Consider the following 19217-nt stretch of genomic DNA (forward strand, 5'->3'; position numbering starts at 1 on the left):
TCCTTCCAGAAAGATGCAAACCTTGTAGCACATCTTCACTAAAGTCACTAATAACCTCCACCTTAGCTGGGCTCCAACAGGAGAATATTTAGGACATCCTTTTTTTCATACCATTTTTTTTTCTGAATGTCTTTTGTATTTTCAGCTTGTTCATCATAAAACAGCTGACAAACAAAAGGACTTCTTGGTCAGTTCGGATGGAGAAGATGATCAAGAACAGGTAATAGAGCTCCTTAAGGCTGTCATTAAACTTTGATGAGCATCTGCCTGGAATTATCAGCAACGTCGGTTATCTTTAGAGGGACAGTCGATCACGTAGGGAGCATGGGAAAGCACCCCTGCCTGTCTCTTTGGAGGAGCAGATAATACACAGAAAGAAGAATGGTAAGTGAGGCAGCTTTCACTCTTTGGCATCACTTTATAACAAGTCACACCTTATCATGGGGTTTTAAGACGTAAGAAGTGGCTTTATAAATAGTTTTGGCAATTCCATGAATGGGTTTTACACTCTGCAGCTCTTTTCCATAAGGTCATTATATGTACCAGAGTGTGCTGGTGGAGTACTGGTATTAATAAATGGTTCATTAACCTTTAATAAAGCTGCTTTTGGCTGTTTCCTTATCCACACGGGATTACCACAGCAGGTGGCTCCACGTGTTTGTTTTGGCAGAGTTTCTATGTCAGATGCACTTCCTGATGCAGCCCCAGTGGAATTTGTCTGTCCTTCCTGGATCAAACCAGGGATCTTTCAGCTGCTTATTAACCGTTAATTAAGCCATATTATAACATTATACCCCTTCCTTTATAGAACTTTTAGAAGAACCATATCCTCTAAATTCATCTAACTTCTCATCTTTCCTGCATTATTCTTGCAGTGAGTCATGCTTTGGTGCAGATGTGGTGTCCTGCTGGCTCTCTGCATCTGTCCTCTAGCCTGCCTTGCAGTGTCTCCCTGTCCTACTGGGTGCTGCTGTCCAGGATTTCTGGTTCTGTGTGAGTCACTAGGCCTGAGGTCACTCCCTCGCTTGGTTCCTCTCAGTACCTCGGCTCTATCTGTGGCCAGAAACCAGCTCTGTAATGTGGACCACCAGCTCTGGCCCTTCTCTGGCCTCCAGGAGCTCAGCCTCAGTCACAATCTGCTAGCCCGCTTCCCTCGTGGCCTGCCTCCCAGCCTGGAGTCCCTGCAGCTGCAAGAAAACCGCATTACTTACATCACCTCAGGTGTCCTGAGGCAGCTGGGAAACCTCACTCACCTGGACTTAGAGGACAACCGTATTCGTGCCATCCAGCCCGGGGCACTTCAGGGTCTCCATAAGCTGCAGGTCCTGATGCTGAAGGGGAACAGGCTTACCAGTCTCCCCATGAGTCTTCCACCATCACTGACCCACTTAGATCTTTCAGAAAACTGCATCTCTGCCTTGGACCTGCCCTCACTGTCTGCCCTGGTCAACCTGCAGGTCCTGAAGATCAACAGCAACTGCCTGCGGTCAGTCCCAGAGAGCGCCTTTGACAGCCTGCCACGTCTCAGATCTGTGGACCTCACCAACAACCTGTGGGTGTGCGAGTGTGACATTCTGTATCTGTACCGCTGGCTGCTGAGCGGTAGGCTTAAGATGGCCACAGACATTGTGTGCACAGAGCCTGATCATCTCGCCCACCGTCTGCTTCTGAATCTCTCTGTCGTGGCCATCTGTCCTCGTGTCCTGAAGCCAAATGACAGGACACACGAACGTGACCTCAGCTCTGCACAGGCGAGGATGCTAACAGCGCAGCCAGCAGAGAAAATATCAAAACTAACCACTAATGGACTGCTTTCTGAAGCTCTAAACAGTAATCAAGACTCTTCCAAGACGCGTGTCTTGCACTACTCTTTAGAGACTCTTACCTATGAGGAGTGTTTATCCCTAAATAACAGTCAGTCAGTCAGCCCCTTCCATTTAAAGACTACTACTTCTCTCCCTGAGGAGGAACAGAGGTGCAGAGACAACATTACAGCTCGATACCCTCAGAGTAACGTAACCCTTGCTGAGGGGACACAGTTCTTGCTTTCCACACATAGAGATGCACTCGTGCCCACTCTCGTCCCACAGCTGTTCACTCAGCAGGCCTCTGCAGCGATAGTCTCTCTGCTCGTTGTGCTGTGTGTGTTAGTGGCTCTCGTAATGCTGGCAGTGCTGCTCGTGCTGAAAAAGGTGCTTGTGCGTCAGCAGAGGGTGGCTCCTGCTGATTCAGGATCAGCAGGATGACATTTACACACACACAGACACTGAAGTCTTTTAATCTGTTTATTCACAGTAAGCAAAGCACCTCATACAAATTTTCTGAACTTTTTTTTGTATGTAAACTTTAACTGTTGACATTCTCATACCAAGTCTTTCATCTGGGACCTACATTGTCTCACAAGTGAGCCAGAAAGAGCCTCAAAGCCAAAAAAATAAAACTACAAACCCACATCCCTGCTTCATTAAAGATGTCTTTAATGCTATGTGTATTAAAGTGTTAAGCTTCACCATGAACCCATTGTTAATTAAACAATTCTGATTGTGTGATAAAAGCAAAGAATCCATAAACGCTATTAACACTTAAACAATATGGGACCCACACCTGTGGAGAATTCCCCAATGGATGCAAGATCTGATGCGATGTGATTACAGCGACCCGTCTACACTGCTCTGGCACTAGGAGAGGCACAATATCCAACAATAGGATACATCTATTATTATAGTCAGTGAATAAAAACATTAATTGCTGGCTTTAACATGTTCCTCCTTGTCCTGTTGCTTTAGCCGGTAGTCTGACAGTGCTGCTTTTATGGCATCTTCTGCAAGCACTGACAAAAAAAGCAGATTTTAGAGCCACTATGAGCATAATTTGGAAAACAAAAAGCATTCAGTTCATGATAACTGGGTGATTTGATTTCATATCATCATTATGTAGGTGTGATTAATACAGTCATTCATTCTTCCATAGAGACGGGTTACACCATGAAGAGCTCGCCAATCTGTTGCATGGCTAAGACATAGAAACAGAGCTATTCACACCATCATCAGTTAACCTATAGATGTGGTCAGAAGTTTACACTTATCGTGGGGAGGACTGACATAGTATTAGGGGACTTTTAATGATTTCTTTGAACTGTTCTTCTGAATTTATTATGGACTTTCTCTGATTCTCACACAGGGTTAAAAGTATACACACGGGGTCTGGTAACTGTGTTTTTGTCAAAGTCTGGAAGAAGACCCAAACTGTCACCGTTAGATGAGAGTAAATTGGTTTAGATGTTCAGAAACAACTCAGGAACTGCTGAGGCTCAAGCCTGCTATGAACTCATCAAGCCATTAAAGATGTATGTAAAGATGGAAATACAACAGTTCAAAGAAACCATTAAAAGACCCAAATTACCATGAGATTCATGCCAATGATGAGTGAATGTAAACATCTGACCACAACTGTAACGTGTGTTTGGACTGTGGAAGGAAACCAGAGTACCCAGAGAGAGCCCACACTGTTGAGAGATATATTTATTGCACAGGAAACACCTGATCTGAAAGCATAAATGTATGTGCTTTCAAACAGAGCAAGAGAAAGAATTTGTTTCGGGGGGGAAAATGGTGTGCATGGTCCTGAAGCTATTTTGGAAACTTAACAGCACATTTTGATCTTAAGTGGGCTGGACCAGGGAAACTCCCCTTTGTTGTTGTAAAGCTGTTTAACTACATATTTAATCCCTGAGATAGCTTAATGTAAGAAAAAAAAAAACAAAAAACAGTTTGAATCATATTTCTCAGGTTTTCTACACAATTAGGAAATGCTGCCATATTGAATTAAAGAAATCAGTCAGCATGACCCTTTATGCTTAAATGGTAAGAAATTACTGTCTTTTTTTATTAACTGACCTAAAATACTTTGGTTTAGTATGAATGGCCACAGTGGAGATCCTTCTATTAGGAAAAGCTACAAAACTTGAAATGAAAATACAATTCACATTTTCCAAAGTCTTCCAGTGGGCCGGACTGAAGTTTTTGCTGGGTCGATTCTGCCCCCCAGACTTTATATTTGATATATGATATATATTCTGACACCCATGTCTTAAGAGGTGTTAATAACGACTGTGAACTTACTTGAGCAGTGAAGCTTGACTGGAGGAAGGCAGAGTTCTTTGGCAATGTCTGTGTTCTTGATCTTCAGAGCATCGTCAACCTGCAGGGTAAAAGCAGATTCATGAGATCCTTTACAATAAAGCGGAGAAAACAGCACTTTTAGGGTCCATTTGTTGGTTGCCTGTACTTTGGTAATTTAACATACCGACTTCCCCTTCACCCACTCTGTTGCTAGAGAACTGGAAGCAATGGCCGATCCGCAGCCAAATGTTTTGAACTTTGCATCGACTATCTTTCCATTTTCATCCACTTGGATCTGCAAACAGCACAGAGTCAAACATCGGAATTTCAAAGACGTGACAATACATTGGTTTCTGCTGCTGGCTTCCAGCTTACCTGAAGTTTCATAACATCACCGCATGCCGGTGCACCCACCAATCCAGTCCCCACATTTTTGGAGTTTTTGTCCAGGGAGCCCACGTTTCTCGGGTTTTCATAGTGGTCCACAACCTTAGGGAGAGGTCACACTTATCAGAAAATATATATATCTCTGATCTGTTGGTGGGGCAGCTGACAGACAGGGCAGTGTTACCAGTGACAACAACAAAAAATGTCAGCTAACTCTAAGTAAGGTGACGCATTTTCACTCGTTTACCTTTTTGTGGTACAAGCAGACAGCGCTCAGCTCCGGTTTGAAAATCCTCCTGCTGAAAAACAGCAGCAAGGACGAGGAGCTTCGTAGGCAGACGTTCGCCATGTTTCCAGCACCAACTGCGAACGGAAATCAACGAGTGAACACGAGGAAGCACGAACGGCTTGTGTTGACAAACAAATGAGAGAAGAAGGTTTTACACAACCAGAGAGCGCCCACTAGCGGCCACGGGCGGGGTTAGACGGTGACCCGTGTTGACGGGCTCCGCCTCTCGTCGTCCCGCTGGCTGCTAGCAGGCTGTTACCAGGCAGATAGGCTTTCCAACATGGCAGCGTCAAGCAACGCAGAGCAAACGCAGTTGCAAGATATGGAGGAGGAAGATGCAGGGATGGAGGAGAGGGAGATGGAATCGGACGAAGAAGAGGAGGAAGGCATGGGAGTGGAAAATTCAGACGAAGACGAGGAGGACGATTCGTCGGAGGACGAGAAAGAAAATGAAGCCGAGATCCAGCGACTTGAGGAGCAGGTAATTAGCCAGCGTTAGCCGAGGGGCTAATGAGAATGAATGGGTGGTAAACACGGCCAGCCACAATCGGGTTGGCAGCATTAAAGCTGTGAACTCCTCCGTCATGACATGGTAGAGTAAAGGCAGAAAATATACGTGGCGTTGGTAGCTCTCGTTAACCAAAACATCTAAATATACAACCACGTCATTTATATAGCTGTCGTGATTAGCTGCCTTGCTAATGTGCGAGGCTAATAGTTCGCGTGCCTCGTATTCACACGCGCCTTTTTTGTTGCAGTCTCAGTCTACGGCGGGATCCCAGCGTTTAGTGTGGGTTAGAAAGAAAGTACAGTACAAACAAAAACAGTACACGCTGTGCTAACTTTAATGGGCGTCACGTGATCAGTGACCCCTTCACATAGCATTGAATCTGCTGTAGTCTTAAGTACGGAGAGTGCTTCTGCAGCGTCGCTGGTGTTGCGCTGAGTTGACTGTGTGGTAGGTGTAGCTCTCCTGCAACCTACAAATACACTCAAATATAGATCCAACTGCATGACTGTACACGAGTCCCTCTGCGAGCATCAGTGTGTGGTACTGCTGACTGTAGTGTGCTATATACAGAGATATTTTTAAATATTCAGTCTCACTGCTGTAGCCCAAAAGTCTAACAGATCAAACTACAACCCACGAAACTACCTGAATTTTCAACCAACAACTCAACAAAATAGAAACATTTGCTCTCATGAAGGATTGGGTTTAGTTTATTTAGGATACACTGTGTGCAGGGTGCAGGGATTTTTTTTGCATATAACAGATTTGTATTTTCACCAAAGAGATCTTGGCCTGCCAAAAAGCTTCATAAAAATATTTTTACATTCATAGAGAGATATTAAATAAGGTAACACACTTTTCCTACATGCAAACCAATTGTAGCTGTTTTATGTGTTCACCTAAGAATCAAAAGATCCCTGGTGCGATCCTGGGAGAGGTTGCGTCATGAAGGGTAAAAATTCGGCCAAATCAAATATGCGGAGCTACCTGCTGTGGCGACCTCTTGTGAATGCAAGAACAGCTTAAAGTAGATTTTACATGCCAACCGATTATGATTTTGTGCCTACAAAACCCCTGAAGTGCATTGTCACGTATCTCATTTCTTCTTCATCTTTGTGTAACTCCTCAGCTGTCCATCAACGCTTTCGACTACAACTGCCATGTGGATCTTATCAAGCTGCTAAAGCAAGAAGGGGAACTTTTCCGCCTGCGAAAGGCGAGGCAGAAGATGAGTGAGCTTTTCCCTCTCACTGAAGGTCGGTGCACGGCTAACATGCTTCTGGGGTTGGAGGAATAAGCGGCTCTGCATTATTTACAACTGAAACCTTGTTTTTTTTAATCCCCCAGAGATCTGGCTGGATTGGCTCAAGGATGAAATCCGTCTGACTGAGGAGGAGCCAAACCGAGAGAAAGTATATGAGCTGTTTGAGAGAGCTGTTAAAGACTATATCTGTGAGTGCGCAACACCATCGCCACCACCTTCCGGCCTGATGATTAGTAATTACACGATCCTAACATTTAACTTTACACACACAGGCCCCGATATCTGGCTTGAGTACGCACAGTACTCGATCGGCGGTATGGGCTCACCAGGCGGAATCGACAGGGTGAGATCCATCTTTGAGAGGGCGGTGACAGCAGTGGGGCTTCACATGACCAAGGGACAGATGGTGTGGGAGGCGTACAGAGAGTTTGAGAACGCCATCCTGTCCACAGTACAGGTTTGTGCGCCCGTCACTAGGACAGAGTTCATCATTCACACATAAGCTATATTTGTGTTTTTGTATTGATTGTCATATTGATGCCATATTGTTTCAACCATTGTCTTAGAAATTAAAAGCTAGTGGAAATAATTTTGTTTCCATGTTAATGATGTCAAATATAACACTTCTTCAGTTCAGATTGCTGACTTGAATTCTTTCCATGTTTAACCGAATGGCTTGTGCTTTAACACCCATGTTCTCTGCTGGCTTTCCTCTCAGCCTCCCCCTGGCAGGATTCCCAGCCGTGAGGAACAAGAGATGCTGAAGACCCAGCTCGAGCGAATCCATACACTGTTTCGCCGACAGTTGGCCATCCCCTTAATGGGTAAGCATGACGTGTCTTCTGGCCAGACTGGTTGCTGTAAAATGAGACAGATTCCTGTTGCGAGAGCCATATGTCAGAAATTACCCAGTTTAAAGAAAATGATGACGCTGGCTTTTAGGATAAAATTAACGTGTCAGAGTGACGAGTGCACTCCTCATTAGTTTACTGGAGAGGTAACCGGTTGTTTTGGTATCGTGTTGTTTTTCTCTGAGTGGAGAGCCGTGCCGTTTCTGAAACATTTGAATCTCTAAATTTAAATGAAGCAACAGATAAAGTAGAACATAAACTGAAAAATGACTATCGACGGTGTGATGTAAATGTAAAATCTGTGATAACTGTGCTCTGCTGCTTTGTAGACATGGAAGGCACCTACGCAGAATATGAGGAGTGGTCCGAACATGGCGTCCCTGAGACGGTTGTGCATCAGTACAAGAAAGCTGTGCAGCAGATGGAGAAGTGCAAACCGTTTGAGGAGGCACTGGTAATGCACTTTGCTAAATATGATGTCCATTCGTTCTCTGTAATGTTTTTAAATGATGTTGATTGTTTTTGTGAACGCTGCTGTTGTTTTGCTGCAGATGGTAGCAGAAACTCCCAAGTTAGCAGAATATCAGGCCTACATCGACTTTGAACTAAAGGAGGGCGACCCAGCACGGATCCAGATAACCTTTGAGCGTGCTCTGTCAGAGAACTGCCTGGTGCCAGACATGTGGGCCAAATACACCACATACCTCGTGAGTTGTTGGTCACACACACACACACACACACACACACACCCCGTCTAATGTATAAAACCTTGCTGTTCATCTCGTTCTTTTTTCAGACTGTTTTAACCATTTTTAACTATTTTTCTTTCTGTGATCGTCAGGATCGTCAGCTGAAGTTCAAAGACTTGGTTCTCTCCACTCATGAACGTGCAGTCAGGAACTGCCCCTGGACCATGGGACTGTGGAAGAGCTACCTGCTTGCTCTGGAGAGGCACGGAGCCGACCATCAGACCGTGTCAGGTAAGAACACGAGCACAGCTCGAAGCTGTTCACACAAGAGCGCCCGCTGCTTTCAATATTGAAACTATTTGAACTCCTTTTTTTTTTTTCCTTCATAACAAATACGACTGAAAAAGATTGATATGATTTTTCAGTGGAATTTAATTTGCGTTCATTCTGAATGGATGTGCATTGGTTTTAGAGACAAACTGATAATTGTTCTCATTATAAGTGATGATTTTGTTTATTTCATTTATTATAAACAGAATTTACAAGTATTTGTGGAAGCAATTACTAACACAGGATGAATATTAACTTAGTAATAATGAAACCACAAAGCAGAATAAACAAACTATGTTTGAGTTTAAAAAGATTGAGCTGTGTGACTAATGAAATGTGGAAAAATGTAACCTTTCTTAACCTTGCCTGACTTCCAAGTATGTAAGAGTTTAAAAAAAATGATTGGATGGACTTGGCTCCATCATTATAAGATCACGTAGGCCTGCACATTTTTGTGTTTATTTTTTCTTGGAAGTTGCTAAGGGAGACCAGTCCTTATCACATTTATATTAAATGTGATGACAAAAAGGCAAAATTAGTCCATAATATGGCCTGCTCCCTGAAAAATACAGCATATTTACGATGTGAGATGTGGAAATATTTTATTTTAACTTGCAGTATAGTTATTTCTCTGTTTTCTGAAAAAAACCTGACTATCCTAATCTGGTTTATTATGACTTTTATGGTTAATGTCTACCGCTGTAGCCCATAAAGAGTCATAAAACAGGCAATAGATGAAACCAAACACAACCCGAATTTTACCTTGATATTAAATCATTAGCATTATAAAGGATAATGAAAGACGTGTGCTTGTCTTTCATTCATTTTAAAACCACCTTGAATTTATTGAAAATACTAACGACCTTATGGAGAAATGTTGTCGTCTGATGTGTATTATTCTCTTTTGTCTTCCACGCAGACGTCTTTGAGAAGGCACTAAATGCAGGCTTCATTCAGGCTACCGATTACGTGGAAATTTGGCAGGCGTACCTCGACTACTTGAGGAGACGCGTGGATTTCAGTAAAGGTGAGAGCGGTTTCGTGTCATGAACATTTTGTATGTCAAAAAAAACCCAAACACAACTCAAATAATTTATTTGATGATGTGTTACCTTGTGTTTTTTTTTTTTTTTTGCAGAGTCCAGCAAAGAGTTAGAGGAGTTACGAGCAGCCTTCTCTCGATCTCTGGACTACATGAAACACGATGTCGAAGAGCGTAAGCAGACGGCACCGACATCTATTTTTGCTGTCTTCTTGTCCTGGTTTAGTTTTCACATTATTCACCTTCCTTTGTCACTATAGGGTTTGGTGAAAGTGGCGATCCTTCTTGTATCATCATGCAGATCTGGGCACGGATAGAGGTAAGCGGTGTTACTATGACAACCGTTTTCAGGAGCATGCAGTGTGTAGTAGTGTTGTTGGATTGTGGCGAGTAAATCAGTTAGCACAGTAGAATGAGCCAGGTCAAATCACGTAACAAAAGAAGTAAGCTTCTTTATTTAAATTAGGCCTTAAATAAAGAGTTAATATAGCTCCACAGCTTCCTACAGACATGTTTGAGTCACAGTAGAATCACTTGTAAAAATCACCTTTAGCCTCTTTGTAATGAGATGGAGGGTAAAGGCGTTCTCACTGACAACTTGGATACAGGAGTTATTGTGTTTGTCATATAGATGTTTCCTTTTCCTTGTCAGGCACTTCACTGCAAGAACATGCAGAAGGCCAGAGAACTGTGGGACAGCATCATGACAAAAGGAAACGCCAAGTATGCCAACATGTGGCTCGAGTACTACAACCTGGAAAGGTTTGTGAGTCTGTGACTTTGTCTTTGTCTCTTCTTCATTTACTTCTAAGTAGTGCATTATACAATATATACACCCTACATTGTTGTGCAAAGGTCTCAAGCCCACCACTCATTTCTTTATATATTGCTACCAAGGAGACAGACTTTCTTGTAGTCATTTGTAAAGCAGTCTCCGGGTTCCTGAAGGTCTTTCAAAGACTCTCTTTGGACATTAGTGATGTGTCGGTCGCGAACGAAACGGCTCTTAGAGCCGAGTCTTTGAAGTGAACGACGCAAGCCGTTATTGGGAGTCGTGGTTTTTTTCCTTCTCTCACTTTATTACATTTTATGTGGAGTGAATAAATAAAAGTATATTTACGGTGGCCCCTAGAGACAAAGCACGTACAAACTCCAAAACACGTACAAAACACAACAGAAGTGCTCCAGGATGCTGGGCGCAGTGTTGAGCTTTTGTTATCTTGTGGCTACACAAGCCAGCAAGTACCAACGACCGTATTTGGTGTGTGGTAGTAACAGGTAAATGAACATTTTTTTAATTATTTGAATATATATGAGTGCCTGTGTATAAATACACAAACAATACACATATGCTTTCAATTGTGTAATTTAAGTGATCTAGTAGCTCTGTTTTGGAAGTTCAGGTAATGCTAGAAATGTGCTTTGGAGCTTGGACGTGCTTTGTCTCTAGGGGCCACCGTATATAATTATATATAAATATATCTAAATAAAACCACAGGTTTTTTTTTTACACTAGTAATTCCTTTTGTGCGTAATTTTATATTGTTGTTAATAATAAATTAATTAAAGCAACAAAACGACCTGAAGAGCCGGTTGGGAGCTGAAAGAGCCGGTTCTCTAAAAAGAGCCAGAAATCCCATCACTGTTGGACATTGGCTGCTTTCTCGCTCATTTTCAGTCCAGACTATTTAGCTGACCACATTCAGAAGAATGTCTTTTTGTTGTTGAGGCGTTATTTCAATCTATGAAAAGAACCAAATATAACACAATTAGAAAGTTACAAGGTAAGAATTTTGCACAGACAAACAAGGTGATTTCCAACCAGCTAGAACTTGGCATATCTCAACATGTGTGCCCTTAAAAAAACAATGAAACTTGTCAAGTGGATGACAACAGAAAAAGTGTCGGGCTTAAAAAAACTATGCAGAGCAGATGAACAGTATCTGTTATTTACCGGCAGTTTGTCCAAATGTATTTGACTGCACATCGTTTCACAGTCAACATGTTGACTGCACACTCACAGTACACACATGCAGTACATGTCAGTGTAATTGGAATTTTCAGTGTGCGAGTTAGACGGGACATGCCTGACTGGGAAAAACTTTCTAACTAAAAAAATGGGTGTGCTTGATGGTTTTTGCTTTTTTTTTTAATCTTCAGGTCATACGGGGACTCGATTCACTGTCGAAAAGCTCTCCACAGAGCAGTTCAGTGCACCTCAGACTACCCGGAGCATGTATGTGAAGTCCTGCTCAGCTTTGAGAGAGTGGAAGGTGAGCCTCAAACTAAAAATGATTATAAATTCATTATAAATCATTATTTTTAAGAAAAGGGAGAATTTGACACAGTATGGCTTTATACTACACGTTCCCACCTACAGGTTCTCTGGAGGACTGGGACTTCGCCGTGCAGAAGACAGAGACCCGGCTGAACAGGATTAATGAACAGCGAGCGAAGGTAGGAGCAGTACTGCACCGGCCAGGTGTATCGTTTGGCTGCCTTTGGCTAATGTTACCATGTTCTGACCATCTGTTAGGCAGCTGAGAAAGAAGCCAACCTGGCTCGGCAAGAGGACGAGAGAGCTGAGCAGCGGCGGAAAGCCAAGGTAGAAAAGAAGGCTCAGAAGAAGGTCCAGAAGGGAACGCGAGCTGGGGAGAAGAGGAAAGCAGAACAGGACGATTATCAAGATGAATGGAATGAGGACGCAGGTGAAATAGACTCCTTAGCTGATGGACTAATTCTTTTTTTTTTAACCAAAACTAAGTGTGATTCTAACTTTTTGTTTCTCTGTGACATAACAAGGTCCTAAAAGGCACCGAGGAAACGCTGACCAACCCACAGATGAGTACATGGAGACAGAGACTGGACTCTTTGGAAAGGCCACGCCCCCTGGATATAAGCCTGCTCCGCCTGCTACTAAAAAAGCCCCACAAGGAGCAGCAGCAGCAGCTCCGTCTGCCCACAGGCAGAACGAAGACAACCCGGAGCTTCGAAATGACAACAGCAGCGTGTTCGTCAGCAATCTGGCGTACACCCTGGAGGAGCCAGAGGCGAAACTCAGGACGCTGTTTGAGACCTGTGGTCCAATCAAGCAGATTCGCCCCATCTTTACTGGTAAAGGAAGCTTCAGAGGCTACGGTTATATACAGTTTGAATCCCCAGTGTCAGTCCCTGAAGCCCTGAAGCTGGACCGACGGGACGTGGAGGGCAGGCCTGTGTTTGTGTCACCCTGTGTCGACAAAAACAAAAATCCTGACTTTAAGGTAAGCGTGGCTCAGTTCCTGCATTTGTGTTGAACTTAGACGCCTCATCATTTTTATTCATTTAATACAGCTATCAATGCCACTTCACCCAGTCCAAGATTATTATTGTAGGGGCTAAAATATTGTGAAGCACATAATTCAATTAGTTTTTCATCCAGCTTGGCTAACATGATTGGAGCATGCAGTGCAAAGTGATATCTTCACGCTTATGTCCTTGTAGGTGTTTAAATACAACACGATGATGGAGAAACACAAAATTTTCATCTCTGGACTGCCGTTCTCGTGCACTAAGGAGCAGCTGGCGGAAATCAGCAAAAATCACGGCACCGTCAAAGAAGTTCGTTTGGTCACGTATCGCTCAGGAAAACCCAAGGTGAGGAATAAAGAGCACAGCGGTGAGATGATGGAGCTAGTGATCGCTGCCTTCGACCCACACGCAGGGCGAAGTTGTTGGTGTGTTAACCCTCTTATGCTGTGTGGCTCTGCAGGGTCTGGCATATGTTGAGTTCGCAGATGAAACCCAGGCCTCTCAGGCAGTGCTGAAAATGGACGGCATAGAAGTGGAGGGCAACAAAATCTCTGTTGCTATAAGCAACCCTCCTCGCAGAAACACGATAGATAAGCCTGGGTCGAGCAGGCCCACGGGAGACGCCATGCCTCGCCAGGTGTACGGAGCGTAAGTTTCCCAAAATGTTTCTCCCACAAAATGTTTGCAATTGCTCTTCCCTGATTCCCAGATCTATATTGGTAATAAAGACAGGAAACAAATTTGACTGTTTTCCTTTTTTTCCCAGGAGAGGGAAAGGACGCACCCAGCTCTCCATGCTCCCTCGTTCCCTCCACCGACAATCCGTGCCCGCCGGGAAAGTGGAGAACGGGAGCGCTGCGGATGGAGAGCCAGCCAGCGCAGCAGGAAATGCAGCCGGAGAGCCGAAGCAGTTGTCAAATTCAGACTTTGCCAAGATGCTCCTCAACATGTGAGAAGACAGGCAAGAGCGTGACGACCGCCTTCACACTGAAAGCCATCTTGTGTCCTTACAAATGGATGTCCTTGATTAATTTTTTTTTCTTTTTCGTAACCGGTTACCTGATGTCCCTTTAATCCCGGTCATGCTCTCACCATCCGTTCTGCGAGGTTGCCTTAAATCCCCATCACGAGCCCTTTTCAAAGAGCGTTTCGGATTGTTTTTGATGGGTGTGTTTTGAAGATGGCAGCCAGGATGTTTTATTAAAAGTGTATCATATTTGTGTGTAAATATACTGTATCTAAAATTGTTGCAAGGTTTCCTTTTTTTGTTTTTCTCTTTTGTTGTTGTTGTTGTTGTGCACTGTAAGGGATTTTAACAGAAGCATATGGGAGAGTATTTTTTTAAATATTCAAAACAGCCAAACTTGTGAATGTTGTTTTAAATAGGTATATGCAAAAGTTTGGACGTGGTGTAATATAGTCGGTGTGTGTACATAATGTTGGATGTGCTAGTGGTGAAAAGACACTCTCCAGATGTTTTTAAGGAGCCGAAATAGTTTTATTTCCTGACCTTCTAGTACAGCTGATTCATTATTTTTTATGTAACATCATCACTGAGTCTCCGTCAACTACCGTACTAATGTCCAGTATTATTATGCTATAGAGACCTCTAAAGCTACCGTCAACAAAAAAACAAGACCTTTTAAGACGGTGTGAAAGCTGCTGTCCTGCAGCACACAGCTGATGCTTGAGTTAGTGTTCACAAATCTGTTTTAAGTAACCCTGCTTATATTTTTTATGTTTCCATGCGTGGCCCGTCTGTTCAGGTGGAGAACGTCAGTCACCTTTAAAGAGGAACGAAGGGTACCTGCCTGAAATTTAAGAGGGTGCACATAAGCAGGAAGCTGGTGATTCTGAAGTGCTTTGATGGCAGGAAACACCTGGCTTCACGTGGGCTTCGTGAGCCTGTAGTCACTCAGAAAGAAGAAAGGCTTTGTCCTTCAAGGCAGTTTTCAGTCATTAGTTTTGTCTACATTGGCAAATTTTTAATTGGCTTTCAGATTATTTGATCTTAACTCTTAGCGAAAATTACCACAGCAGATTATTTAGTAAAAAAAGAGTCACTTGCAGCACTCTAACATTTAATATTGAAAGAAGTAAAAAAAAAAAAAAAGTGAATATAAACTCAAGCTGTTTTTATAAGTGCGGTTTGGTTTTCTTTAGTCGACGGCACTCTCTGGAAAAACAAGAGAATGGTCAGAATCTATGCAGTTCCCATTTCAGTAATCCCATGTTTCAGGGGGTCGATCAGCTGTCCACTTGTCTTGTTTTACACATTAATAAAATTCTGTTTGTGTACATGATACTCGGTAAACACGTTTAAAAAAAACAAAAAAAAGGTCAGCATAGTTTGTGATGAATCTTAAGTTTTCAAAACATGTAATACAAGCTGTATGTATTGCTCTCACCGCAGTGGCCTAATTTAAAAAAAGGAGAAAAAAAAGTTGAAGTTGTAGAAGTCACCTTCTGTTTTGTCTATACTAAAAAGGTTGTATTATGTGCATTGCCGTTTGTATAATTTCTATAGTCAGTGTTTTACATTTGGAGTAGAGGTAAATAATAAAAGGCTATTTTTTGTTCGTTTAATCTCAGTATTTATTTTTGTGCTTTTTCACTTTCATTCTTTGAAATCATGTCATGTTTCTTTTCCCTCCCTTCTTTTCTGGTCTGAAACTTGTTTTAATAAAGTCATACAAATGATGCCCTACTTTGCTCATTGTAGACCACTTTTATTTTAAAATAAATAAGAAAATACAGGAAAGTGCATTACAGTGTCTGGAGACATCATCTTTACGTCAAAGAACTAAATGTTCACCGTGCACATCCGCAGTTGAAACGGAAGATTCAAGTCCGACAGAAATCTTGTTTTGTTTCCTGTTTCCTATGATAGAGAATTAAAACGCCTAAACTCTCCCACAACACAACTTTTCCTTGCGTGGGAAAATTAGGGCGTGGTAAAGCAAACCTGACACGACAAAAAGCAAATTTCAGTTCACCTTCCTGAAGCAGGCTGATGAATTCAGCAGGCACAGAATCCAAACTGTGACGAGGGAATGATGGGTATGATGTGGACAAAGGAATTCGCATTTTATGATGAGCTCTAAAATGAAATGACATCTATGTTTGCATGCCAGTGTTGCCATGCTCCTGTATCCCTACCCTATGGTCAGTTGTGGAATGGAATGGTCTGCTTGCAGTCGAAACAGGTCTGGTCCTGGCCTGCTCCCGGCAGCCCCACGGCGTGCTCCGTAGTAGAAATCAACAACGTGTCCAAAGTTATTTCTGTACATTTGGCTATGAAGCGGATGAAGGGCCGCACATCACCCTCGTTGGCTGTGTCCAGAGCGGCGTAGTATTCAGCCCGTTGTTCCTTGCGGATAGTAATTGGTGGGTATCTCGCTTGCATGAGCACGAGGTTCATGAGCAGCCGCGACGTACGTCCGTTGCCGTCAACAAATGGGTGTATGTACACCAGTTTATAGTGGGCGAGTGCAGCATATTCCACGGGGTGAAGCTGCAGCGCCTCGTCGGAGTTGAGCCACTGAACGAGCTCCTGCATGTGTCTCTGCAGGTCCCGAGGGTGAGGAGGGATGTGGTGGCCCACAAACACCTGATTGGTGCGCAGCCTCCCTCCTTCCACGGGGTCTACGTAGCCGAGCACCCGCCGGTGGATCTCCAGGATGTCGTTGACGGTGATGGCTCCTGATCTGGACAACAGCGTCGTGTTGATGTACTTCATGGCCGCATCCACCCCGATCGCCTCGTTCTGCTCCTGCAGGCTCTTTCCGGGGACGGCGTAACGCGTCTCAATGATATGACGGATCTCTGACAGCGTGAGCGTGCTGCCTTCGATGGCCACGGTGTGGTAGATGTGGTGGTAGTAGGTCTCCTCCATCACTCGGCGGAATGCAGAGTTCCCTTTAGGAATGGACATAAGCTGGCGCACTTTACTGTCGATGATGCTGAAGTAACGCTGATCGATCTCTTCCACCAGGGGAAGGGTCCGGTCTCGGCTAACCAGAGCTCTCTCGTTGCACGGTGAGATGGCCAGGGCCTTGGTGTACAGGTGATCTGCCTGGACGACATCCTTCTCCTCCTCTAAAATGGTCCCCAGCTCCGTCAGGGCATCCACGAAGTCTGGGTTCATGCTAAGTGCATGCACCAGCAGCTTGTGAGCCTTCTCCCTCTTCCCAAGTTTCTTCATCTCCTGAGCCAACTGCAGTGCAGCTTTGGCCTCCAGCTCCATCTCTGCAATCACGACATGATTGACAGGGTGAGCAGTGAAGATGCAGTAAAACAGCAGGTCATGTCATGACAAAATATGAATAAATTCATTAATTAATTAAAAAAAAACGTTATTACACTTGGATGAACTAGAATTTTCAACAACTTCAGAAATCATTCAGGGAACTAATATTCAATTTAAAACACTGAAGCCGCAAATTTGTTATTTTTACATTTAGTTGTTGTGCTTCCTCTTTTTCCTTAACAGTTCGCTGGTCTTCACAGTTAGAAAACAGTGTGAAAATACCTACAATTTGCAGAGGATTTGGAGAATTACAAGCTGACGTCTTCACAATGTCATCATTCAGAAATCCCAACATACAGGAAAAACCAATACGATCAGAGCTTGAAAGCGATAAAGGGAACGCAGTTTTCTCTATAAATTTGTTAAATTAAGCCCTACATGAGTTCACACCGGCCTTCTTTCTCGACATATGGTTAATATTGTTCTGCATATGGCACTAAGCTGACCTCCACAGTAAATAACGTGAGTGTACCTTTGGTCGGCTTGGGCCTCTGAGGCAGCAGATCAAGAGCAGTGAAGGGGACGGTGAGGCTGGTGGACTGCACAGCTGGATGCTGCTGTGGACTTCCCCACAGCTGGCAGCGGAGCAGAGCGATGCCTCTCAGGGAGGCACAGCACTGATCCTCCACCCCAACCATGGGCATCAGGAGCGCCACGAGTGAGCCGAGGGCGATGCAAAGCAGCGGGCCCCATCCTCCTAGGACACGGGCGCTGTAGTAACTCCACACCTTCACAGCAGCCATGAGGACCCCTGGTTAAATCCTCCATCTTCTGGTGTAATGCCCCCCATCTAATTTCACTCCAGCATGGAGACCCGAAAGGTGGCGAACAGGAGGAAAACGAGCAGCATGGCAGCTGCCGCGAGAGATCAACTAAACGAGACAACTTTTAACGCCCGTAAGTTAGGAAGCAAGCTACCTTTAGCTACAAACGGAGGCTCTAAACCTTAAGCTAACTTAACGACCAAACGGCGGCTGGCTTTTTGTCAGAGTCGGAACAGCTGTACACATAATACACACATCTCCAACTTCCTTAGGCTCAACGTTTGAACATCCTCGAATATCATTGGTCCGAAGTGTATTGAAGGGCAGAGCCGATTGGGTGAAAATACAGCAATACAACTCTCGTTTCGTAGCCGTCCCTGATTGGCTGAGTCATGGAAACCTTTTCCCCGAGTTTTACCTTTCAGGGACAAGAGCGACATTATGTAATCAGTAGGTATCTAATGTAATCTAATTTATTTTTTAGTTATGGGGTATTTTAAACATGTAAAAGAAGAAACAAATCCTATTTAAAGCCCCTCTATTGCCAAAGATCAAGGCTGTAGAGAAATCTTGAAACACAACTGGGTACTTATTTTGTAGTTATTTGAAAGCATTATATAAATTAGCTTTCATTTCTGTGTTCAGTGAGATCTCAAGCTACATGTTTAGAATCTCCACACAAATTAGATTTTTAAAAATTCACAAAAGTTTATTTCTTTGCTGCAAAATAGGGGTTTAAAACGCCCCCCTGCGGTATATACTTCGACCATCATTGTGGATCTCTCCCTTAATATTTTAGTGCCCTCTTGCTCATCTTATACAATCTCCTTTGCTTTGACCTGTTATCGAAGAAAGAAAAAGCAACAACTCACTTCCATCCTTATCGGTGCCTCGTCCTCTCTTCAGGAGATCCAGAATCTATTAATATGTAAATATTTTTTACATTTTAAAAGCCAATGAGAGTGAAAGACTCACCTAATGCAGACCAAATCTACCTACAGGTGCAAACAGAGTAATTTCACAGATCATGTTTGCAGGATCTGGGCGGGCACAGCATTTTTCCACATTTAGAAATTTTTTTTTTTTTTTTAAGTAAGTAAGTTTAAGTATTTCACTGTCAAACTCTGAATATAGCTCATTCTGTTCAAATATGAAACCTTTTTTTAATTTCAGGTTATATTCATTCATGCAATTTTGCAGTGTTTGAGACATAAACACAACAAAAGATCATTTTGATTTGACAAGTCAGGGTAAACAACATACAGTCCTGTGAAAAAGGAAGTTGTCAAAGCACTCTGTAACCATCATCATCATCATCATCATCATCATCATCATCGTGGTGCATTCCTGTGAAACACTAAATACTCCC

The 19217-nt window shown here is 43.3% G+C and overlaps 4 protein-coding genes across 4 annotated transcripts; 2 read left to right on the plus strand and 2 right to left on the minus strand.

Annotated features, from left to right (window-relative positions):
- The first annotated feature begins 881 nt into the window (after positions 1-881).
- On the plus strand, positions 882-2982 carry tmem119a (transmembrane protein 119a). Its single transcript, XM_086314299.1, has one exon. The coding sequence runs from the start codon at positions 882-884 to the stop codon at positions 2244-2246; it is 1365 nt and encodes a 454-aa protein (XP_086170425.1). The 3' UTR covers positions 2247-2982.
- On the minus strand, positions 2272-5032 carry iscua (iron-sulfur cluster assembly enzyme a). The gene is made up of 5 exons (XM_086314301.1): positions 4756-5032; positions 4497-4610; positions 4306-4416; positions 4122-4200; positions 2272-2830 (listed from the first exon to the last, which is right to left on the minus strand). Exons 1-5 carry the CDS (start codon positions 4855-4857, stop codon positions 2742-2744), a joined length of 495 nt encoding a protein of 164 aa, XP_086170427.1. The 5' UTR covers positions 4858-5032; the 3' UTR covers positions 2272-2741.
- sart3 (spliceosome associated factor 3, U4/U6 recycling protein) lies at positions 4754-15483 on the plus strand. Its single transcript, XM_086314298.1, has 19 exons — positions 4754-5278; positions 6438-6564; positions 6656-6760; positions 6845-7029; positions 7291-7396; positions 7753-7877; positions 7975-8130; positions 8265-8403; positions 9362-9469; positions 9581-9658; positions 9745-9803; positions 10137-10246; positions 11645-11757; positions 11865-11941; positions 12021-12192; positions 12287-12747; positions 12968-13120; positions 13236-13423; positions 13542-15483. The coding sequence occupies exons 1-19, from the start codon at positions 5078-5080 to the stop codon at positions 13726-13728; spliced, it is 2850 nt and encodes a 949-aa protein (XP_086170424.1). The 5' UTR covers positions 4754-5077; the 3' UTR covers positions 13729-15483.
- On the minus strand, positions 14031-18166 carry ficd (FIC domain protein adenylyltransferase). The gene is made up of 2 exons (XM_086314300.1): positions 17557-18166; positions 14031-17023 (listed from the first exon to the last, which is right to left on the minus strand). The coding sequence occupies exons 1-2, from the start codon at positions 17825-17827 to the stop codon at positions 15942-15944; spliced, it is 1353 nt and encodes a 450-aa protein (XP_086170426.1). The 5' UTR covers positions 17828-18166; the 3' UTR covers positions 14031-15941.
- Between the last annotated feature and the right edge of the window lie 1051 nt (positions 18167-19217).

This window comes from Aulonocara sp. 'chitande type north' Nkhata Bay, linkage group LG12, assembly GCF_057382095.1.
Source record: "Aulonocara sp. 'chitande type north' Nkhata Bay isolate Kocher_YH1m ecotype deep benthic linkage group LG12, A_spYH_male_GT1.1, whole genome shotgun sequence".
Lineage (NCBI taxonomy): Eukaryota > Metazoa > Chordata > Actinopteri > Cichliformes > Cichlidae > Aulonocara > Aulonocara sp. 'chitande type north' Nkhata Bay.

Bases quoted from the DNA above. Each gene is read 5' to 3' on its own strand.
- tmem119a (XM_086314299.1), top strand. From the start codon at position 882: ATGCTTTGGTGCAGATGTGGTGTCCTGCTGGCTCTCTGCATCTGTCCT.
- iscua (XM_086314301.1), bottom strand. From the start codon at position 4,857: ATGGCGAACGTCTGCCTACGAAGCTCCTCGTCCTTGCTGCTGTTTTTC. The intron at 4,611-4,755 runs GTAAACGAGTGA...CCTCTCCCTAAG, and splicing joins TCTGCTTGTACCACAAAAAG to GTTGTGGACCACTATGAAAA. The intron at 4,417-4,496 runs GTAAGCTGGAAG...TGCTGTTTGCAG, and splicing joins GTGATGTTATGAAACTTCAG to ATCCAAGTGGATGAAAATGG.
- sart3 (XM_086314298.1), top strand. From the start codon at position 5,078: ATGGCAGCGTCAAGCAACGCAGAGCAAACGCAGTTGCAAGATATGGAG. The intron at 8,404-9,361 runs GTAAGAACACGA...TCTTCCACGCAG, and splicing joins CGACCATCAGACCGTGTCAG to ACGTCTTTGAGAAGGCACTA. The intron at 13,424-13,541 runs GTAAGTTTCCCA...TTTTTTTCCCAG, and splicing joins CCTCGCCAGGTGTACGGAGC to GAGAGGGAAAGGACGCACCC.
- ficd (XM_086314300.1), bottom strand. From the start codon at position 17,827: ATGGCTGCTGTGAAGGTGTGGAGTTACTACAGCGCCCGTGTCCTAGGA. The intron at 17,024-17,556 runs GTACACTCACGT...TCGTGATTGCAG, and splicing joins GAGGCCCAAGCCGACCAAAG to AGATGGAGCTGGAGGCCAAA.